The 24,633-nt window shown below is 41.1% G+C and overlaps 1 protein-coding gene across 2 annotated transcripts in view; it reads right to left on the bottom strand.

Moving 5' to 3' along the window:
• COLQ (collagen like tail subunit of asymmetric acetylcholinesterase) overlaps positions 1-24,633 on the bottom strand; it is a 62,133-nt gene that overhangs the window by 11,952 nt on the left and 25,548 nt on the right. For both annotated transcript variants that reach the window (XR_016348946.1, XM_006133230.5), the window contains exons 4-12: positions 21,919-21,963; positions 20,577-20,603; positions 18,840-18,911; positions 16,360-16,422; positions 10,167-10,193; positions 9,497-9,541; positions 8,589-8,624; positions 6,613-6,693; positions 781-877 (exon numbers count right to left, since the gene is read on the bottom strand). Coding sequence is in view for 1 of the 2 variants with exons in the window: in XM_006133230.5 (XP_006133292.2) it covers positions 781-877; positions 6,613-6,693; positions 8,589-8,624; positions 9,497-9,541; positions 10,167-10,193; positions 16,360-16,422; positions 18,840-18,911; positions 20,577-20,603; positions 21,919-21,963 (493 nt within the window). In the remaining variant the exon portion in view is untranslated. The remainder of the gene's footprint in view (positions 1-780; positions 878-6,612; positions 6,694-8,588; positions 8,625-9,496; positions 9,542-10,166; positions 10,194-16,359; positions 16,423-18,839; positions 18,912-20,576; positions 20,604-21,918; positions 21,964-24,633) is intronic.

Raw genomic sequence — 24,633 nt, 5'->3', positions numbered from 1 at the left:
CATTTTCAGCACACAGGAGAAAGAGAGAGAATCCTTTTAATTCTATCCTATTTCCGCTCCCCCCAATCTCCTCTCAGCTATCATTGTGGCATCAGTTACACCTGATGTCCTTCTCTTTTGCAGAGCGGTGCAAGACAATTCTGTAGCAGGTGATTAGAAGGCACAACCTTGCTTTGTAAGCTGGAATATTTTGATGATCTACTATGCAGACTCACTAATTCTCCAAGGCTGCCATAGCTTTTCCTCTTCCACAAGCCCATCACAACAGGAGGGAGGTTTCAGGTAAGAACGCTCCCTCACGTGTGCTGCAAATGGCTCTGTTTTCTCTGCATTTTGAGTGCATGGCAGAGATGCAGACAGAGGTTGGGGGTGAGAGGAAGAATCTTATTAATGACAATTATACAGATTCACACAAACCCTAGGCAGCTTTATTTCTCTTTGGAGATGAAGAAAGCTAGACATGTGCCACAACATAAAAGCTGATATTGGGGTGGCAAAAGTTAATACCAACAGTCAAGGATCTTCAGGGAACCTTATGGCCCAGATTATGTTTTTACTAAAAATATTAGCAACTATAGCAGGTGCTTCAGAGGAAGTAGAACCAGCATAATGGACTATTATGGAATAACCTGCCAATAGGGGAAGTCTCTTGCAGCTTGCAGCTGAATAACCAAGATATCATGGACATATCTGTACCTGATTAACAACATGGTACAGGTTAGGAGAGGGGATGAGGGAGGGAAGATGGGAAATATGACTACTAAGGGTGGCCTCTCTTACCTGATACAGAAGGACCTGGTGGACCCGGTTGACCCGAAGGACCAGGCCTGCCAGGTGGGCCCATAATTCCAGCAGGTCCAATGTCTCCCTTTTGCCCCTAGCATATGAAAAACATTTACTAAAGACACAACAAATTATTATCTACTACATTTAACGTACACGAAGCAGCTTCACCAGTGGAATCACATACATCGGTCACTTTATGCCCACTATGCATGGAGATACTGGAAGGGGAAAGATACTTTATTCTCACATAGCAATCAAGAGGAAAATCCCTATTGTGATTCTGTTCAAGACTAGACTTTTTCAGTAGATCTGTTCTCTGTGTGTAGTCAAAGTTGTATGGTAGATATGCGTGATTCAAATTAGTTTTACGGTTTTTGACTTCCGTTGGCCATGCAGGAGGCATCGGAGGGTGGGCTGGATTCTACTGGACCTTGTGCCTCATCTACAGAATTGTTTACCAAATTCCAATCTATACCCGGGCAAAGCCTGCAATGGGTGGGTTTGTGCTGAGGTGACGGAGGAGGACATAATGTGCTGACAGTGGGGTTGTCCTGCAGAGCTTCTATAACTGGGAATGATGCACAAGGAGGGAAGCTTGATTATTGTTGCCTTGGCAGAGTTTTCAGGGACGGCAGAAAAAAATTATTTTCTGCTGTCAGTGGAGCACTTCTGATCTGGAATCAATGGGGCACAATAAACATGGAACCTTTTTAGTGTCACTTTTTGGACTAGGGTTCTTTTTCTTTTTCAAAAGCCACTAAGTGATTTAGGAGCCTAAGTCCCATTTATACAACTAATGTAGGCACTTAAAAGCCAAAATGCTACTGATGTTCACTTAGGTCCTTTGAAAATTTTTCCCTGGGACTGCACAGTGTCTGCCAGTTCTTTGCCTGTCTCTAGCTAGTATTGTCTCTTTCATAAGCTTTAAAATCACCCATGTAGATTTTAATACCTCCATCAGAAAGTAAAAGTAAATGCCAATTAGAAAAATGAATCAAATACAAATTGTTCAGAAATTCGGTGTCTTACTAGAAATGTTTCTAAGTTTAATATGACAGCACTTACTTACATTTCTCTTGTTACCTGTCAAGTACCTGAGGTTTATATTTCTCTCACTTACTCTTTTTTTAAACTGATCCTGAATTCCATGGTGCATCATAGGCCAGGGGTTAACTTACTTGACCTTGATGCAACAAAACACACCATTTTGCATGGTAAAAGTCGTCTATATTGTATTAACTTTCCTTTAATCCCAAAGGTGCTGAATTCCAGTGAGGTGGTGTAACTCAAGGGTAACATACGTTCAGAGGATAACGACGGGCCACTGCACGTCTTGTTTCAGAGTAATAGAGAGAACACACTGCTATGTACACCAAAATAATTTTGTGTTATATAATACACTGTATCCCATGGATAACTTTAAATGTCATCTGCAGTATTTCAATAGCCAGGGCCCATCCAAAATCAATGCAGTATTCTTCCCTGTTCAAATAATTGCTGTTTCACCAATGAACCTTAGTATCTATGTGACTATTCATGATGATGTGCATGAATCACTCACATTATGCAACAAGCATACAAAACTGGTAGAGCTCAAAAATAAAAAAATCAAACCAAGAAACTTCCTAGAAACCCTCCTTATCAGAAGGAATACATGACAGAAAAAAATAAACTGTCATATACTGGACGGTTTGGAATGTGCTAGATTTCATGTGAAATATACTATAGATGAATAATCAACTAGCACTCCCTTGCTGGATGCAGATCGCGCAAACAAGGCAATCATTTACACCAGAATGTCTTTTGCATTGTTTTTTTCCACCAAGCCCTACAGCACTTGGGAAAGCTCTTCCCAAAGACAAAACTTAATCTTCCCGAGGGCTGGTTCCCTGCTGCTGGGAAGGGCCTTTCCCCATGTAACAGTATTTGCTCACTACTAATGTAAGACATTCTACCTTGTCAACAAAGAAATCCTGGACTGGCTACTTAGTATCAGTTTCCATGCTGAAAAGCAGAGGGAGGGGCTTTTTATGTCAGTTTGGGAGCTGTGAGGCAGTGACTTATGAGATCCACAGTCTGCCTGTCTTTTCAGAATGGATATGCCCCTGAAGACTCAGCACAGCGCTGAAGAAGCCAATGAGATAAACAAGATGGATCTTAGACTGGAACTGGAAGTAACACTTTCTTAATTTAGCTGCTATGCAGGCATTTATACAGGGATGTCAGCTGTTTCTGGAGACAGGAAATGACTCTGTGTGGGTGAAAGCTATCTTCTCTGTTTAACAAATAGCCATTTAAACACATATTTCCCATTTAGCACAGGCAACATATGTAACAGACAAGCCAGAAAAGCCAGAAAATAATGTTTTAAAGATTTTTTTAAAAACAGAAAATAAAAATAATTTCAGTTTAGCTGATCAACTACAAAAAGGGAAACCTAATTTTCAACCGTCAGGACATAAACTTAGTTCTCAAATTGACATGTAGACACCCAGAGAGTGCTTAGATGTTAATATCTAGATGTGGGATTTTGACTCCTAATTTAAGGCCAGATTAGATATCTATCATGCTGAGTGGTAGTTTATACCACAAATACTCATATGATACAATGGGATTACTTATTAAATAAAGAATTACTTAATGTGACAAAGTTCCTAAGCTCAATAACTACAAGATCAAAAGTTACTGCAACTCCAAGTTTTAGAGCAAAACTGTGAGCACCATGCTTTATATTTGTTTCCCCATTAAAGGGTTAACACTGTCTCCATTCTTTTGGGTGGGAAACTTTAACACAGTCTAAGAATGATGTTAGGGGGGCACATAGCAACTTTTAAAAATTCACATCTGACAGGGCAAAATGTTGCTTTTGTGGCATGCAACAGACTTACTTTGCATGATCTGCACTTGGGTAGTACTCCTATTTTTAGGATTAACCTTGCAAAAATACCTGGTATTTAAAAATTTCCCACATGGCTATGGCATTATCTGACTTATTGGATTTATGACTAATTATCTGACTAATGGATTTATTCCTCCTGACATTGAACCACTAGGAAATTAGTCCAGTGATTCCAGTATTTCAGTGCTAGGTGTAACCATCTTGAAAATAAAATACCTTCAACTGGCCACTGACCATAAGCTTCTTAAAGGAAGCTGCTGGAGCTCCTGAAACTGTATGCAAAAGTTATTGTTCAAAATTGATTCAGGATGTATGAGGAAATGTGCATTAAAATGCAACTGATGATACATATTCACTCTTCTGAGTTAGTAATTAATGTAATATTTTACATTTTCCCAAGTAACTAATGAAACTTGTATTGAAGTTTGCTTCCACTTCTGCATACAATTAGCAGCTTTCACACCAATCCCAAAGAACCTGTAAATATTAGTTCTATAAATATAATTATTTTGAACCCAAAATAAACACGTTACCTATAATATTATTTCATCTGGTTTATCTTGTACCAGCTTTAAATTATTTTTATTTAAAAAGTTGCTCCATGCCCTCTGTCACAATTTCAGAGTGCAAGGATTCATCTTTTTATGTAGTACATGATGACTGGCTCCATACACGTACCCAGCATGATTAGCCAACGTGATCTCGGTATCTACTCCATAAAGAGGAAGCAGTGATAAGAATGTTTTGTAACAACCTTGTTTCTTTACATGTGGTAACCTCCAAAGCCCCTGCAATCTGAGCCATGGGGATGGTCACACCTATGCAAAATCCACTTGAACTAAAGAGTCTGCCCATGTAGATCCAATTGCAGGACTGGAATTTAAAATGGCACTGTCTGGCTGTGTACTAAGTGCTTAACATACAGCATAGACTGGGAACAGATGACATTACTATGATTTTGAAGTACAGATCAATGGTCCTTATGAGTCCACAAATGTATTAATCTAGTCCAGTCGGGTGCCAGGTGGCTCTTTTCCAATGCACACAAGCAGTTTCTCTCTGAGTCAAGATGGAGTAACTCTTGTCACTGTTTAGCCAAGCTGAATATATTTAATCTTACCTTGTAATTCAATTCCTTCAGCTCTAATCATTTTTCTTCTCTTGACTGAACTCCTCTAATTTGTTGATCTATTTCTGGCATGTGGTGCTCAGAGCTGAACGAGAGCCCCCAGTTACTTCAGCATTACTATTTCCCCGCTATCTACCTCTTACTACTGTAATTAGTTACATTTTATATTCATTCATCAATTAGAAGGCCAGAAGGGACCAGTGGGATCATCAACTACTCTGCCCTCAAAAATTGCAGTTTCCTCATCAGGGGCTCAAACTCTATCCTCCTACATACCAGGTAGAACTATTCCCTACTATACTAATGAAGAAGGAAGAAAAAGTGCCCTCTGATGGGATTCAAACCCACACTCTTTGAATGACCTCCCAGCTCTACGGCTACGTCTACACTGGCCCCTTTTCCGGAAGGGGCATGTAAATTTCACGAGTCGTCGTAGGGAAATCCGCGGAGGATTTAAATATCCCCCGCGGCATTTAAATAAAAATGTCCGCCGCTTTTTTCCGGCTTTTAAAAAAGCCGGAAAAGAGTGTCTAGACTGGCCCCAATCCTCCGGAAAAAGTGCCCTTTTCCGGAGGCTCTTATTCTTACTTTGAAGTAAGACGTAGCCTACAAGTCCAATGCACTACAGAGCCACTAAAAGTGCACTTGGGTCTCACTGAGATTTGAACACAGTTTGCTGGGTTCAGAGTGTAGCATACCAGCCATTATACTTTGAAACCTCCAGTGATACCCTTTCTTTTTTTTTCAATGCCTAAAGTAATGTGGCTATTTCCTGTACATAGTTCTAATTTTGCACTACTGGAGAGTTTGTTTTCAGTGATGGCTTTAATACCCTCCAGATCTTACCGTCTGCATATGTACTTGGTATGCTCCCTATCTATCTTTCCATGCCATTACTAAAGATGTGCAATAAAGCTGCCAGTGTCAGTCTTTGCAGCACCCTGCTGGACTCGGTCCCCAAGTCAGTAAATTGCCATATAGCATTGCCCATTGTTTACAGTCCCTCACACTCCTGGATCCAAGTGGCAATGCTTCAGAGGGATAGAAAGAAATATGTGTGAAGGTTAAAGACCAGCTTTGGGCCCTTGTGACTTCCAAAACTCTACACTTTTCCTTAGGGTGGAAATGGGATACCGTAAAGTGTATCCACAAATCCAAGTGGGTGAGAAAGTTAGTTGAGGAGATGGACCAGATGCAGGCCTCCACTACGGCCTCTCCAGTACCCACAGGTCCATAAAGCCAGCTTTTCTGGCCGGCTAAGAATTCATCTTAGCCTGAAGACTGTCCACCCCTTCTCACAGCCACCAATGGCAATGGCATTTTTGGAGGATCACTACCTGCTGATTATCTGTGGCTCCCAGAGCTGTCCTTTGGCCAACTGGCATCTGGAGGAAAATTAGAATCAGAAGCCCTGATTCCAAGTCAGCCTCAGTTTTGGGGAGTGAAACCACTGTTGTTCCCAACAATTTGGGTCCTGTCCTGTGCTGACTGTAACTCAGTGGGCCCGGAGAACTGGCCCCCTTAACTGAGTCTAGAGCCAGAATGGGGAGCCTGGTTTCCAGATCAGATGAGGGCAGAGTTGTGGAGCCCATCAGGTGCATGCTGCCAGGCTGGTTGGGATTCAGAGGTAAGATCACAGCCTTGTTACACTTAACTTAAAATCTTGTTATTAATAGAGGAAAAGTAACATTTCAGATAACATACAGCCTTTGACCCTCCCACTCTGACTGTATGACTGGCCAGGGTTGACTCCCACACAAATCCCAGAAAACTCATAAAGAGAAAACAGAATTCCTACTTGTTTGCCTCGTTTTCCTGGTCTTCCAATAGGTCCTCTGTGCCCAGGCACTCCAGGTTCTCCCTTTGGACCCATTTCTCCCTTGCGGAGGTGGGGGAATGGAGAAATAGAAGCAGGACTTGAGTACAGAAATGTGTATTACATTGGTAATACGTGTCTTATATAATACAGCAAATAATATAGCATGTTAAATATACTGTATGCTATTTCTCTATGTGCAGTCTGGCCCTAACAGAATATCATTGTTGTTGTAAAATAAATTGCCAGTTCATGGTTATAACAATATACTTTAAAAAATATTTTTGTTCTTATTTTTATCCCCAGACCCTCAGAAAGGTCCCTCATCTAAATAAGAAGCCAACTGGAGAAATCAGAAACAGATTAGAAGACATGGGGTTATCTAGGCAACTTGGCCAATGAAACTCTCTCTGACACATTTAAAAGTATCTTGCTTTGCTGCAAAAATCCCTAAGTAATACAATCCCTAGTAAGAAAGGTGGCCAGCTCTCTCCTCTGTTATTTTCTTCAGAAGTAGCCAGTATTTTCTTAACCTAATTTCCCAGACAAAATGTGATAATTGTTAATATAGGCCTTCCTTTAAGAATTGTGCCCAGAAAACAGTCTTTAAACATGGATTATAATTATTTGTCTAGTTCTTCATTAATGTAGGTACCAAAACTGGTCACGATAAGCCCTGCTATTTAACAGAACGTCATTCTGAACACTGCTATTGAATAATTTATGAAGTCACCAAGAGCTTAAAAACCTAAAGCGGCAGCAAGTTTCTAATCAAATAAATATTCCTGAAAAGAGAAATGACAAAAATTATCCTTGTCAGAGCCAAAACCTGTAATCTCCACCTAAAATAATGGTTCAATGCAGTGATTCCCAACCGCTGGGCTGCAGCCCGCTGCCAGGCCGCGCTCCTCTGTCCACTGGGCCATGGCAGCTCTGGGGGCAGGGCCTGGGGTACACCACTCTTGCTGTGGCTGTTGGGAGAGGCCTGTTGTGCCCTGCTTCTCAGCCAGCGAGCACCAGACAGGGGCGGGTCTCCTCCCGGCTGCAGCAGAGCGGTTCCCCGCGTGGCAGGAGGGTTGCGCAGAGGGAGGAAACCCTGCTTTGCTCAGCACTGGAGAGCTGAGAGGCGGGGCAGGCCACACCTGTCCCAACAGCTGCAGTGGGAGGAGAGGCACTGGGCGCTGTATCCCAGCCCCCACACCCAGAGCTGCAGCGACATGGGCAGCAGCGCAGGGCTAGGTGAGGGGGACTGGGCAGGCACTGAGGGCTCCAGGGGCAGGACTAGTGTTGGGGGGCTCTACAGGCTGAGAGAGTAGAGGGGGGGCTATGAGGGCAGGGCTGGTACTGAGGGGCTCTGAGGACGGGGCTAATATTGGGGGCTGGCACTGAGTGAGATTCTGGGGGGTTGGGTGCAGTGGGGCTCTGGAAACAGGATGCTGGTGGTACTGGGGGGTCTGGTGGTGGGGGTCTCGAAGGCATTTGGGATTTAATATTGGGGGCTGACACTGGGGGGCTCTGAGGGCAGGAGGCTGGCACTGGGGGGGCTGGGTGCAGGAGACTCCGTGGTCAGTGGCTGGCACTGGGGGGTAGTGGAGGGGTGGGGAGGGCTCTAGGGATTAGGGCTGGCACTGGGGACTCTGGGAGCTGTGGTTTTGGCGGACTGCTAATATTTTATTTGCATAATGAATATGCAAATATGCAAATAAAATGTTAACGGTCCGCCAAAAGTTTGTGAATGGGTTTACTGGTCCCCGATATCAAAAAGGTTGGGAACCACTGATTCAATGGACTCAAAACACTGGTCTACTGATTAAAATGAAGCTCTCAATTCTTTCATACCCTAAGACCAAGATCCATAGCTCTGTAAGTTAAATGCTGCTGAAACCACTCAATAAACCAAGTGTCTGTGTGGATGCTTACTCAAATTTCTAAGGAGACCTTATATCATATTGACTTACTTTCTGCCCCAACATTCCAGGGAAACCTATATAACCCTGTAAAGTAAAAGACAAGACAAGTAAAAGACAAAAGCACACTGAGTGATCTTTGACAGAACAGCATCCATTTTTATTTTGGTATTCTCCAAAGCACCCGGTGTATTGGCATTTGTTTGTTTTGCGTGGTTTTTTACAAAACACAAGTAACCAATTTTTCCAGATACATTTTTCATGGTAGCTGGGCACCAGACTCGTTGTACCTCAACAGTCTGAAGAGGAAAAATCCCTGGAAGATCACATAACAGACTGACATTACTGGCCAAAGTGGCCAGGGCTGTGGGTGGCTCTTTTAGTTAGCCAGAATGGGCTACCAGACATCCTAAGGGACTTAACGCAGCTCAATATGTTCAGCAGTCCCAGCACCTTGACATGGGAAAATATTCTTCACTCAGTGGCTGAAATTTAAAGGGCCTTGAAACTCCTCCTCCTCCTAGTGACTGATGACAGGGCCATATAACCCAAAAGTTACCCTACAGACAGTGATGGAGGCTTTTCTATGTACTCTCCTCTATAGCAGCAGGTACACAACTACCTGGCACAAGAAGATGCTGCTTACTTTTTGGCCATATATAGCTAACCCATATTTTTTGTGACTACCACGCAGAGTCTCATTCACCTAAAAAGGCCATGGATTTTTTTCATCTGGACAAGACCCAAAACATTCATCAGATTTCTGCTCTTGCATTGGGAGGGATTCTCACACTGTGGTTGGGAATTTAATTATACTGTAAAAATTCCATGTAATCACATCTCAATTTCTTTTCAGAGCAATGTAATATTATCAGCTAAAACCTTTTGAGAAGGATTTTTAGGCTGATTTATGTTTGCTCGGGTTTAATTTAAAGACATCTTGAAATCAAAATATGTACCTTGTCTCCTTTGAGGCCTTTGTCACCTGGTTCTCCTCTGGCACCCTGGGGATAAATGGTAGAAATAGACAATTAGTACTGTTTCATAGGGGATTTTTTTCTTTGTCTGTATGAAACATTAACCAGGGGAAGGCAGCATATGATAACATTCCCAGTGTGTGGTTAACATCAGATTATAATTTCACTTAAAATCTTTCCATATTATTAATATTTATATTACAGCAGTATCCAGATTAGAACTTGTTGGTAAAAGGGACATTTTTCAGAATTTGAATTATTTCAACCAGCTCTAATTCAGAGGCTCCAAAGGTTGCGCTAGCTTCACACATGGTAAGGGACTTTCTCTGCCCCACAGAGCCTATGAGCTAAGCAAATGATAGACAAAGGAAGGATTACTTTTACAAATGGGGAACAGAGACAGAATGACTTGTACAAGTTCAAATAGGGAGTCTGAAGAAGACCTAGCCCTGGACCCATTTTTTTGGTAGCTCAGTTCAGTGCCTAAATCACATGCCCATCATTCTTCTCAGTACGAGTCTTAATACAACTCTGTTTTTATAGGGCCTTCTGATCTCACGCCCTCAGCAACTCAACCTGTTAATACTGTACAATACATTTTTACAATCCTTTCCATTATTGCTTTCAATTTTTAAATTATTGTAGTGCTGACCTTATCTCCTCTAGTACCAGGATAACCCTAAAAAGAAAAGAGAGACATTTTACTGCTTCATATTTTCTAGATCTTTTCAGAAGTGAATTCATATCTTCCAAATGTAAAAACTGGTGGCGGGGCGGGAGGAGCTTCAATAATTAATTGCATCAATTTCAAAATCCAAATGTTTTCTTTGTAGATTGTAAGAGAAAAGGTATAACTATGAATGTACATGACAAGTGCAAGATATTCCAGTCCATAAGACAGAATGAAAAAGCCAGCAGGTAAAGCAACTATGTTAATCATTTTTGAAATTGCTTTAAAAACTAAGGGTACATTTACATTGTGAGCTAAAGTTGAATTAAGATATACAACTTCAGCTACGTTAATTGCACAGCTGAAGTCAAAATAGCTTAATTTGGCTTTTGGCATTGTCTACATTGCAGGAAGTCGAAGAAAGAGCACTCTTCCTTCAACTTCCTTTACTCCTCATGAAATGAGGGTTACAGAATTTAGAATAAGAAGCTGTTATTTTGAAATAATTTTGAAATAATGGGCTTGCTGTATAGATGCGCACTCTGTTATTTCGAAATAACATGAATTATTTCAAAATTAGCGTGCAGTGTGGACATAGACTAAAAGAGCAGAAAGCAAATGTAATTACTGATTTTATTAAATCTTATTCAGTCTTTTCAATTAATATCCTCAAGCAATTTTAGAAATAATTTCCACAACCACTTTTTCCCCCCCTAAATGGCAAATATAAAGTGAAGTCCCTAAAATATGTTTTAGTTGGCTTCCAATGGGAAGATTATTATGATTTTTAGTTTTTCCTTCTTAAGAAATACCCAACTAATAGCCTAGGAACATGTGTAATTCTATGGCAAGTTAATTACAGGAAGCTAAGAGAGGAGTCATTTGATTCATACAAATCTCCAGAATCATAATTTCAATGGTCACTTAACAGCAATTCCTCAGGTTTTGATGATACAGTGCCAACAGAAATGGGTTGACTTGTACATCATTTGAAACCTCTCTCTACTACAAACACAATAGTACCAAATATGACACATCGAGCATAATTATGTAAATATGAATTGGGGAAAATATTTTAAAATCCATTTATCAGACTTTAACATGGGTGGGTCAAACGTGTCCCCAAAACAATTAAATTGTGGCCCTTGACTGACCATATCAGTGAATACTCAGGACATGATGCCTGATTTTTTTTAATGTCACAGAGTGCTATAAAATAGAAGGCCAATCAAGCTGATTTGCATGAAAGAGGCATTTCACAGTGATATTGATGCTCAGCTTTGGTTATTATGCTAAAAAACTTGTAATGAGGCACTAATTTAAACATCGGCATTTAGCTAGACATTACTGGACTCCATGTGCAAATGGTTTGCACATAGTAACATGACGTACATTACATACCATAAGTCATTACAAAACCCAAAGTATTCTATTTCACAGTGCTTGTTTCTACCTCAGCCATACACTTTTTTAGATTTCAAGGGGGAGATGAAGACTAGCGACTAGCAGCTGAATCTCGGAAGAGCTGGTTAAAAACAACAATCAGCAGCACTTTACAAGCTACAAGCAGTATACATAGAAACTGAATTTGGCCAGGCTGAAGAGGAAGTACAGTGAGTACCAGAAAAAAATTGAAGATGCTGGGACAAACACCAGTGGTGGGCAAATCTTCCATGCTCTTTATTTGATCTGTCAGGATAGCTAATTGGAATTTGCACCTTGCAGCACTGGAAGACTTTGTGAAATACTTTTTTGCTTTAGCTTTAATCAGCTATTCTGCATTAATAGCCTGGTATCTTCCTGAAATAAGAGAAAAGTCAGACTCTGACAGAGGAGTAATTTCAGAAAGGAAAGAGGGTTGTTAAAAGGTCAGCAGTTCCCTTCGGTGAACTTGGTTCAGAGTAAGACCCAGTGCATGTAAACAGAGGAATGAAGGTCACTGAGGGATTGCTAAGCATAACACATCATCCAAATCCCTTTTCCCCAGTTTTTCCTGACAACTCCAGAACTCCATTAAACTTTGAACAAAAAATTACATATGGCAGAGACAATTTCCCCAGAAATAACCAAGCACCATATGGACTTTTTAGGTGCTGTTAAAATGCCAAAAAGGAGCCATTTTAAAGCTACAGGATAAGCTTACTCACACTGACAGCCCATTTATGTGTGATGGACAAGATCTCCCAAATACCACAATGAAAGCAGTCTTTGGGGATGAGCTAGTTAAGGATGTCAGTTGAAGGAATACTTTGCATCATGTCTTGTATGAAGCCTTCAGAACCCAAAGGGCTATGCAAGCTTCATCAATCTATGGGCTATCATGAAAAAGAACAGAATAAAGCTGTGCTTTAATGCAAAGAAGAAAGAGTGAAGTTGGCAGGTACTGCGACAGAGCTAACCACAGACAGGTCATTGTTTGCTCATCTCCTGGTCATGTCCACATCCCATTGGGATGCTGATCTCACTGAGACTTTGAGAAAGTACGTTTTCCTTGGCACCATGATCCATGTTTGAATGCAATAGAATAATGCATATGCAGGGATGGCAACAGACTTTGCTGGGCTTGGGGCAATGTGTGTGTGTGTGTGTCGGGGGGACGGGGGACGGAGGGGATTTGGCTCTTGGCCCCCTGGAAGGGACGAGGCCTCAGGGCAGAAGAGGAGGGGCTAGCCTCCCATAGCATGCCCTTAGTGTCATGTTGCAAGGGGCTCCAGTGGCAATTTAAAGATCCTAGGGCTTTGGTGGCTCCTACAGTAGCAGTGGTGCTGGCCCAGGGTCCCGGGCCCTTTTAAATCACCAGGCTCCAGGGCAACTGCTCCCTGTTAGCAGCCCTGTGCATACATGCCAGATGAACAGCAAAACGCACACCTTACATGCTCTTCCTAAGCCAACACCTGCTAACAATGGTACCATATGCCAGCAGAGATCTTTCAGCATAGCAATCATAGGTTTTGTCTACACTGCTGGCTTTGCCGGCAGAGCCTATGCAAATGAAGCATAAATTAGCATTTTGCCATGCTTCATTTGCATAATTTATTCAAGCCGTTTTTGTGCAAAAACAAGTAATGTGGATGGGGGTGTTTTTCTGCACAAAACACCCGTTTTGCACAAGATCCTTATGCCTCTCCCAGAGGCAAAGCCCATTGCGCAAAAACAGCTTGAATAAATTATGCAAATGAAACATGGCAAAATGCTAATGCTAATGCAAAGCTGGCAGTATAGACGTAGCTATAGATGGCACAGCAGAAGCAGAAGCTCTCATCAAACCAGAAACAGTAAATAGTTGCCATGAAGTGGCTGAATATTTCATTATGAGGCTACAGAGAAAACACTAGCACCTATGACAAAGTCTTCCTTGTGTTTGTTGTGTATGCAGAGGAATCAATTAAAATATTATTGGAAAGAAGAGACTGCAGGGTGTTGAACTTATCCAGTACAAAAGAATTGACTTAAAAATACCACCAATGTCACAGTGAAGAAGCAAACCTCATAACCTTGCAGGAGAAATGTGCTCAAAGAACTTCATTGTTGCATCATACAATGAAGCTGCTGCCTTGCACTGTGCAGTGGAGATCTTTCTGTAGTACCATGAGGGGGTTGACACAAAATTATCTTGCATGCTGTCAATGCCACAGAGAGAGATACCCTTACACTTCAGGTATCTGGACAAGACAAAGATATCCTAGCGCTCTCTGAGAGTAACTACTCAAGGCTTCAGCAAAATTCTGCTTTTGTGCCTTCTACTGGAGAACAGAATTGCTGTCTGTCTCTCAGAGATGTAATGCTATACTTCAGACCATTACCAGCCACCTCACTGCCAGATTTTCCCAGAATGTAACATTACTGGAAGGTTGGCTGGAAAACATTGGATTCAGCATCCAAGACTTTCTCTTTACTCAGCAAGACTGAGACAGTTACGAAGGAAGTCAAATGCACTGGAAGCCTTTGTATGCTGAGTTTATCATTTGAAGATCAACATCATGATACTTGCAAATCTAGATGGTGGATGTTTTCCAAGGAGTAAATGGAGAAAAATTACCTCTGACTAAAGGGTGCATTTATACCTGCTCTCAACAGGGTGAATTATGAAGCAATGGGAGGGCTCCAGGATGATCAAGCACATCCAAAACTTCCCATTCATTCTTGAATCAATCATTCCGCTAATCAAATGCTTGTATACAAAGAGCAGATGCTCATCACCCTGCAAATTCTGGCCCACAGACTGCCTTGTACAGAGCGGTGGGAGTGAGGTGCACATTAAGAAAATGTGTGTGACCACATGTCTCGCAGAGCTGCCTTGGACAGAGATAACACTGCTGACTTTAATGAATAAATGTTTTCAGTAGTACAGGTCAAGGCTAATTTCTCCAGGATTACCAAAGATCAATGTCTTTTTAGGCAAGCAATGCATCCCTGTATACAGCATTATTAGAAAAAGTTGATGTTAAAATATTTTCTTCGGTATACATCTACATAATTGTTCCAAGTTTGCCATATTTGGGACCCTTGTATTTGTGGTAGAAATCGTTTACAAACAACACCCGATTTGATTAATTCCCTATGACATTGTACTGTCAAAATTTCCATCAATTTGAGAAACTGGTGCTAGCAGATTGGGAGGGGGTAGGACAAGGGGCCTGCCATGCTGCAGAGGATGACACCAAAGAAATGCTGATTCTGTACATTTTTACAAATCAAATAACATTTGCCTTCCCTTCCTTTCATTAACTTGCCCACACAATGAGATTTCACAACACTAGTCTCCCAGACTAAAATGGCTGCATCTATTTCTTCTTTCCTGCTCTGTTTTTGAGTAAGGTAGTGACGTAAAGAGCAGGATGAAATAACACACTCTCTGCATTGGTCAGCGTACAATTGACATTTGAGTTCAGGTCATATTTGGAAATCCTCGTTGATTGCATGAGAGAGATTGTGCTATTCCTGTCATGTTAAAGACATTCATTCAACTAGAACATTGAACATGTCTGTCCTCAGTGTGTACTCATGGAAGGGCATAGGAACAGTTAGGTGGCTTACCTTTCTTTGGTTTTTATTTCTTTAACTGTTGTAAATTTACCCTTAATTCTCACACACACCAAAAATACTAAGTCCTTAATGTGTTCTCCTGTTCCTTTCCGTCTTCAGATCAAATTGGGCAGCACACGCTTTTTGTCTTGCATGCTGAACAATTTGCAGACTTGTACATAAAAGAAATGCCCTGATATAAGTACCACAGCACAAATGCTACTGGCTAAATTAGAACATAGTGCTCTACTATTAACTTGGTATCACAAATGTAAAGCAAATAAATGACCCAAAGTTTTGCTCAAAAACTTCTGGATTTGCACATAATTAGCATCTTAGGTAACAGGAAGTTCTTGGAATTTAGGTACTGGGACTCCGTGGTGAGCAGGATAATTGTGATGGATTGTGTCTGAATTACTTCAGGATTCACGTACCTCCCACTAAGCCTGCATAGTCTTGGTGGCAATCTATTCTTGGTTGTTCTAACACCCATGTCACAAATCTTGAGCTAGCCTCACAACATTGTAATGCATGTTTTGTGCAGCTACCAGAGTATCTCCATTAGAACCATTCCTTTCCCACAAGAGAAAAAGGTCTCCATACTTTTTGAAGGAAGAATTAGAAGGAGGTTCGAGAAGAAACCTCATATTTCCAGTTCCCTCATATTTTGTGTCATGCATATATACATTCAGAAGCCATGGCATACAAATAAATACAATAGAGAATATGATGTCTATAGACACCATTGTGTACATGGGCCAAATTCTTCCCACTATTAAATCCATCAGCAAGTGTGCATGGTTATAACAGAGGACTGAATTTGTCCACATAATCTTATGGGACGAGGAGAAAATAGTGGGATGGGTTACATGTGCTTTGCTCTAAAAATGAATCACTTCCTCATTACATTTTTGGTTTACACCAAAACATTTCAGTAAGGAGCTAGGAAAGTAGTCACATCCTGCCATATTGCATGACCTCTTTTAGCTTAATGAAGAAAATCTTATGGTTTTAATTGCATTTAAAAGAAAACCCAAAAGTGTTCTCCTATTTGAAACCACCAAAATCTCCAAAAGTGCTTTCTAACCAATCATGATGGAAGCAGCAGAGTGCTAGAAACCAATGTCTGGATATGTAGGATTAAACAAACCTTTGAGCCAATTGGTCCTCTTGTACCTGGCAGTCCCATCACACCCAAATCCCCCTTTTCACCCTAAAAGAATTAAAAAAGACAGATATTAATGGTGGCTCTTGAAAGGTGCTGCACAGAACAACTGAAGGCTTGGGTTTTGTACCGAATGTATGAAACATGCTTGACTTTAACAATGGTAAATCCAAACTGTATATTGTCAACTGACCTAACCTGATTCGTCAGGCATTTTATCATTTCTTCCATTCTCATCTCTTTGGATATGATTTCCTTTTGAAGTAATATATGCTTTAGTTTTTCCAGACACTGCAAAAGGACATGTGGGAAAATTATTCTTGGTATCATTTTTCTCTGGGCCAAGGCATAATGACTCAACTTAGTGTACCCTATCTATAGCATCTCCCCGTTATTGTGACCAAATGTTGGGATTGTCTTGGTTTGGAGGGATACACCCTGGCTGTTTTAGTCTAACCTTGATTTTGTTTGATATCAATCAAGGCCTCAGACATCTACCATGTTGCACGGTTGCCTGGCAACTGTTGTGTCCACAAATGGCTTTGCAGCTTCTTCTCTGGTTGTTGTCAGTCAATGTATTGGCTGCCTGTCAGATAAGCATCTGAAATGGGTGAAATCTGGAATTAGGACAGAAGTGGCAACTCTAGCAAGGAGGAAAACTTGGGCTGTTTGTGCTCCCTGCAGAAGGAAATGCCTTTGGTCTTGCCAGCCTCAGTGGTGAAGCCTATGCAAGGGGAACATTAATGGAGCTGAAGAGAAAGGAGACCTGGAGGGAGGCTATGTCTAAGGGACAGGGGAAACCTGAAAGAGGACTAATAAGGAAGGAAAGAGAAAGGAGACGAGGAACACAGGGAGGAAGCAGCTCAAAGGAATTTTGCAAAAAGAAAAATGCCTGGAAGAATAACCAATGGAAAGGAAGGCCTCTGAAGATTGACAGAGAGGGAGACAGAACACCTGGATGTTGAAAAGGGAGGGGAAAAGGAACATGAATTACGGAAACAAGCACAGGCACTTATATAAACCTATTTAGGCCAAGATAGCCTTACCATATATTGGAGGGAAACAGAAATAAAGGAAGAGTACAAGACAGAAATAAAGGAAACAAGACACAAATCTAAAGAACAGAAGAAACAGAAGAATAGAGCAGGCGGATGAACGAAGAAGAACAAGAAATAAGGTAGAACATGGAGCCTAGGTATGAGAAAAAGATAAAGATCAGAAGAAGTAGGATCTGTAAAGGGTAGGCTAAAATCTACAATAATAGTTGACATGAGAGAAAATTGAGTACAGAAAGGCAGCCCACACTAAAGGACGAGGACTCATGGATGGAAATGGCCAAGTGAATGAGTTTTTCATTTTTAACATACAGTTACTCTGTTCTCAGAGCTCTAGTGGTAGCACTAGATGGTTGTGCAATCCCCTGGTTCTCATTGCTGCCACTGGGGGAAAAAACCTGGCGTGTATCATCTCTTTTGAGAAGGATAGCTTCCCCACTTTCATCACAAATGGGGCACCGAGCCCTTTACTGCTCATGGCCTTGTGCATATTAAGTTAAGAGAAGCCGCAAAACACAGACACTATCATATTCAGTAGCAAGATATTTCTGACCTAACCTTTGATCAGTAAACAATTAGAGGAAGCCTCTGCTTTCCAACTTTGGTTTGGAATCAGAAACATCCCACTCTCAGCATTTCCCATCATTCCCCACAATGTGGAATCTGGGATACTGTAGCATCTCCTTATGCAAAAACCAAGGCAACTGGAGAATCAGAGGTACTGGGTATAGAGTTTGACTTTTTAATGGCACCCACTGTACGTGATCCTTTTGCCTAATGGTTAACTGGATTATTGAAGAGGTACATGGTAATCTTGGAATGGAGAGGCAGATTTTCCAGCACACCTATCTCAGCTAATTTGACAACTGTGCATCTCATATGTAGGATGGTGTTCAATAAAAGCCTACACTAGAGCTTCTGTATCATGAGCTCACCTCATTGACTACCCCATTGTAGCAAATACAAAGCTTGTTCCATCATTTCCTTTGCAGTTTACAATGATTAGTCACTATAATTAACACCTTTTAGATACTGAACTGAAATCATGACTCTAGCTGTTTAGAAAATATAACAAGTGAAACTTGTATCATGACTGATTGAACAAAAAGCTATGCAGACAAGAAGTGTATGCAGTATGTCCAAGGAAAGGGATAACTGAATGGCTATGGAGGAAAATGACCAATCATGGGCATGGTGGGGGGGCCTATAATTATTAGCATAGATGCTGGAACTAGGGATGTGTGCCTCACTCTCTGGCTTGAAGTGGTTCCCAATATACACAAGATTTACAGTTTGGTTTCCATTACACTTGATTTGGAAACATGTTTTAGTTCCTGAAAGACATGACAAAATTACCCATTCTGCTCAATATATACAAAACTCAGTGTAGTAAAAGTGTTTCAGTGTTACCTTAGGTCCCATTGGTCCAGGCCATCCAATTGGTCCTGGCATTCCGGGGACACCTGGAGGACCTGATCTACCCTTAAAAGAAAATGATCAAATATTATGACAATGGATTTACTATCATTCCAGCACATAGGATTCTGTCCCAGAGAAGAGGCAAATTAGAGAAGAGGTATTTGAAATTCTTTAGTACAGAATCTTCAAGAAAGAATGGAAACTGATACATTATTTTATCTTTTTTTTTTTTTTTAATCCCAAGGAGTCCATAATATGCTTTCTATTAATTCTAACAAGGGTAGTTTGAACTCCCGGAAATACAAATATATACTAACACATCCAAATAGATCTGTGATGGAAGCAATTTACATATTTACATTTAAAATATTCATCCTTAAAAACAGGATCAGTAAACCTTATTCTGCTCTCACTTTTGGCAGTTTAAATCAGGAGTAGTTATACCAATCCTAATCAAATATACAGTAAGGGAGAACAAAACTAGACCCATAATATTTACCAACACTGCATTTCTAGAGATTCATTTTACTTTCTCTCTCAATGTTATCCCATCATATTGATATATTTTATTAATTATTACTATGTTACTTGTAAAAAAATCGAGGGCCAGATCCTGAAGCTAAATCTATTTACACTCACTGAGGAGCTGGCCTTAGAATTTTGCTCAAGACCACCAGGGCTAAAAGTTAGCCTTAGAATTAACCAGTCAGTTCACACAGTAGTTCTGCCCACTTACTCTAGAACTGAATTTGGCACCACTTCTCTTTTGAGATCTGATTATTTTAATCAGAAGAGCAAGTACTCCTGTGACTAAGATATACCATCTCAATATCATGTTTGAAATATTACTATTTGGGAAATTCAGATCTATACAGGTCATTTATTTCTTTTCTATGTGGCACCTGAAATCTAAATACATAAATAAATAATATATACATATTTATTGTACAGTATTTTTATGCTTTGTATTCATTTGAATGACTTATTAGTGCTTGTTGTTAAAATATTTTGTGTATTATTTTAAACGGGGATTCTTTACTTGGTGGAATGACCTCATCTCTGAATATCTCTGATTTCATCCTGCAGAGGATTTTTTTTGGCTTCTTTTGAAAATTAATTACATTAAATGGAAGCACTTAGTGAGATGAAATATTTTGTATCATGACATTTAGGGGCACATACTCTGTTGACAGTATATTCTGGCTTTCATGTCAGCAAGTCCAAGGTTATAGTCAGCATATTGTGTTGGTGCTAGAAACACCACAACCCCCAGTATAATCACTACCAGTTATTTCTCTTTTGGCCCTAATATCATTTAATTGAACCCTATTGTCAATGTGTGTGTGACTTAGGCTTGTATCTCTCTGTGGATCAGTCAGGATTTTAATTTAGATGGGTTGGGATTTTTTTTACAGTTTTTATAACTGTTCCCAAAGCCTGCTCCTTCTAGGCACACATATCTACCTCAGGTTAGTCGCTACTCTCTTTTAATAGTGTGGAGATATCTTGTCATCCATTTTCACACAGAACTCAAATTGACCCCAATCAATCATCTGTGTAGGGAAAGGTATTAGCATGTAGCCGAAACTCTGCACTGCACAGGCAATACACAATAGGATTAAACTTCACTTTTATTTACTTTAAATAATTTCTGGGTCTATACCTCACAGCTATATGTCAATTATGAAGCTGGTGAATGAACCAGATTCTATACATCTTGACTCATACCTTTCTTCCTGGTCTGCCAATTTCCCCCTGGCACAGGAAAAAAAGATTTTAGTCATGTAGATAGCAAGTGAAGAACAACAGCTCATAAATGAAAGTACTTAAAAACAGAAATGGGAAGATCTGTGTGTCTTGGACTTTGCTCGATGTGCTAAAAGAGTCAGTATTTATAACACAGAATAAATAGCATCTGCAGTTACTCAGGGGTCCCAACTCAGATTCCTTCTAGGCCGCGTGGCAGCACGGCCCCACAGCTGCTTAATGAGCTCCTCCCAGCCAGGGTCTCAGGGCTCCGGGCACAGAGCTGCGTGGCTGAAGGATGGGCACTTCTCCCTCAGTGACAGCAGCAGCTCCCTGCTGAGGACATGTCCCTGCTGGCTGGGAGAGACTTGCTGCTCTGTCCTCAGCAGGGAGCTGCTGCTGTCACAGAGAGAAGTGCCCCTCCCCCAGCCACGCAGCTCCGTGCCTAAGTCCTGAGCCCCTGGCTGTGTGGGGCTCTTTAAGCAGCTGCAAGGCTGTGCTACTGTTGCAGTTAAGAAGGAACCTTACTGGTCCCAATTCAGTAATTCCCCCTCACCCCCATACAGCAAACACTTAAAATATGCTCAGCTTTAGGTTCATGCTTGAAAGTAAGCATCTGCTTAAGTACCTTGTTGCATGTGTATGTACTTAAGAACATGCTTAAATATTTTGCTTAATTGAGGCCAAAAAGATTAATGTGCAAGCTGTTTATTATATCTGAATGGACCCATATATTAGACATTACATAGGATGGCTGTGCTTCCCATTTCTTAAAATAGGATATGATTTTCAAAAGTTACTATGCCACTTGGGACCATTGACTTCCAAAGCGATTTGTGCTCTTTACATGCTTTTGAAAAGCCCATCCATAGAGTATCTGCAATCACCCCGTCTTACAGCATTTTGTAGATATAGAAAGTGTCGGCATGAAAAACCATAAAATACGCTACAATGAGACTGCATCATTATAGTTGAAGCTTTAAATTACACCCTGAAGCTGATCTACAGAATCCAGCGGGAATTAAAACGACCCCCCACTAGGTGATCAGATAACAAGCATGAAAAATTAGATCAGTTTGGAAATAATAGGAACTTTTATAAGACAAAGCCCCAAATATTGGGATGGTCCCTTTAAAACTGGGACATCTTGTCACTTAAACTGCACCCATCCAAAGAACCCACTACCACCACCACCCCAAAAAAAGCGAAACAAAACTAAGCAAAAGAAACCCGCCACCACCTATTCTGTCTCTCCCACCACTCTTTTCTGTCTCTTCTCTATCCTACAAACAAACAAACAAACTCCAAAAGAGTTGGTACTTACTTTTTCTCCTTTTGGTCCCATCACACCAGGAATTCCTTGTGGGCCCTATAAAGAAAATTGAAGACAATTATAAACTTACATAAAAAGAAAATATTCATTTGTTGTTTCCCTCCCTTGAGCCCTGTCCACCCATCTGTTCTGAGAACTGAGATTTCCTATGAAAAGTGACTTCTTCAGTTCACATGTTGTTAGAATTGTAGAATCAGGGGGTTGGAAGAGATCACAGGAAGTCATTGAGTCCAACCCCACGCCCAAAGCAGGACCAATCCCAACTAAATCATCCCAGCCAGGGCTTTGTCATAGAATCATAGAACACTAGAACTGGAAGGGACCTCGAGGGGTTATTGAGTCCAGTCCCCTGCCCTCATGGCAGGGTCCAGTACTGTCTAGACCATCCCTGGTAGATGTCTATCAAACCTGCTCTTAAATATCTCCAGAGACGGAGATTCCACAACTTCCCTAAGCAATTTATTCCAGTATTTAACCAAGCCAGGACTTTAAAAACCTCTAGGGATGGAGATTCCATCACCTGATGTAAGCAACCCTTCCAGTGCTTCACCTGCCTCCTAATAAAGAAGTTTTTCCTAATATCCAATTTAGATCTCCCCCACTGCAACTTGAGATCATTGCTCCTCATTCTGTCATCTATTACCAGTTGAAGGCTGCTATCAAATCCCCCCTCACTCTTCTCTTCTGTAGACTAAATAAGCCCAAATCCCTCAGGGCTTTATGCCGCGCTGCCAATTTGAAATGCCACGTGGAGCCAGGGTCAGCTGGGCACCCCCCAGCTGATCCCGGGCTTCAGGGTGACATTTCTGCAGAACTCAGGATCAGCTGGGGAGTCCCCAGCTAACCCTGGGTTCTGGGGAAATGCCACATGGAGCCCAGGATCAGCTGAGGAGTCCCCCATTGATGCTGGCTCTGTGTGGCATTTCAAATCGGCAGCACGGCATGAAGCCCGGGGTCAGCGGGGGACTCTGAGTCCCCCACTGACCCTGGGCTCCATGCTGTGCTGCTGTTTTGAAATGCACAAGAGCCCCCGCTGGGGACTCTTGTACATTTCAAAGCTGACGCCCGCGTGCAGCCCGGAGTCAGCGAGACTTCCCACTGGCCTCTGGCTGCACATGGAGTTCCACATTCGTCCTTTGAAATGTACAAGAGCCCCAGCGGAAAGTGCCTATCGACTAGTTGAGTAGTCGATGGAAATTCCATCAACTACTCAACTAGTAAATTAACTGTTACTTAACATCATTAGTGCAGAATAAAGGGGAATAATCACTTTCCTAGATCTGCTGGCAATGCTCCTACTAAAAAAAGCTCCAGTTCAGGCTTGTCTTTAATCGTTAGTGCTGAATGGCAAGTAGTGGAGAGCCCTGGGGAGGTGAATGCAGAAAGGGTAATTTGGAGATGGGGAAGAAATATCAAGAAAAGGAGCCGGAGCAGAGCAAAGGGGCCACACTTGAAGGAAGCTGACAGAACTCTGGAGAGCAAGTGACTGAGAGAATGCTGAAACTGGTGCACAGTGCTACAGGATCAAAAATTGAGTAGACTTGCTTGACCAAAGTGACAGTAAATTGAACAGTCTAAAATGTATTAATTAGGCTTTGCAAAAAACATTGTTATGGGAAGCGGTGACACTCTATAAAGCTTTCTTCAGAATGAAACCACTGAAATGAGTTCATTATTTCCCCTGCCACTTTGGGCCTGGGTGCACCTCAATCCCTCCTATTCTCCTCATGTGGGGGACGTAATAGTCTAGTCTCCTCTAGGCTATAATACTTGAGTCTAACTTTGGTTGTTGGCTTTAGTATATGAGTGCTGGGTGAGATTGGAGGCCTGCAATATTCAGGAAGTCGGATAAGATTTTCTAGTGGTGTCTTCTGAACTTCAGCTTTATGACACCTTATCTTGGACAGGACATCTCAGTCTTTTCATGGCTGCAACTCCCTTTTCTTTACCAAGATCTCCTCACGTCCTGCAACTTCCCTCTCATATAGCCAGGACTTTGCTTCCATTTAACATCAAGAGAAGGGTCAGATGGCGTTAACTATAGGGATCAAAACCTCTAAGCTGAAAATACTTGACACTGGAAATTTTGCTGTGATTTATTAGAACTTCTCATTTTAGTGAACTAATATGATTGTTTTGTTTATTTTGTCCTCTGCCCCAAACAAAAAGAGTTTCCAATGGCAAAATCTAACATTCATTTTTTGAAAAATAGTTGCAAAATAAATTATATTTGTTTCTTCATAAATGTAACAAAAAGGCCAAATATTTGCAGGTTACATTCATAGGGTGAAAATGAAATGCACCCTGCAGAAAAATTTCTGCTGATTCCTACTGTTTCCCATTAGCAAGAAAGTTTCTAAACAGATAAATGGGTCTGCTAGAATACTCATTCTTGATCCTCCAGTAGAAAACAACAGAGACCAATATTAAAAGAAAACGAATGGAAACTAGTTGAAAACTTAAAATGATGGCTGCTCAAATCTCCATGGAGGTAAGGAGTCAAAACTTTTTAGGATGGTTTAAAACAGATGAAAATAAAGTGCAAAGTCAAGTCCTTGCCTGGAGGGCATTAGGCTGAGAGAGGAAATAGACAAATATGTTATTTATGCCAACTTTTAAAAAAGTTAAACCTTTGTTTTAAATATTGTGAAATATGAAATATTGTTTTAAAAAACTGCAACACTTTTGTAAGGAGCAACAGGTTAG

The sequence above is a fragment of the Pelodiscus sinensis genome, chromosome 2 (assembly GCF_052426305.1).
Source record: "Pelodiscus sinensis isolate ZL-2025 chromosome 2, ASM5242630v1, whole genome shotgun sequence".
In the NCBI taxonomy this organism is placed as follows: Eukaryota; Metazoa; Chordata; order Testudines; family Trionychidae; genus Pelodiscus; species Pelodiscus sinensis.
The sequence above is the reverse complement of the archived record's forward strand: the minus strand, read 5'-3'. Positions and strand labels throughout refer to the sequence as shown.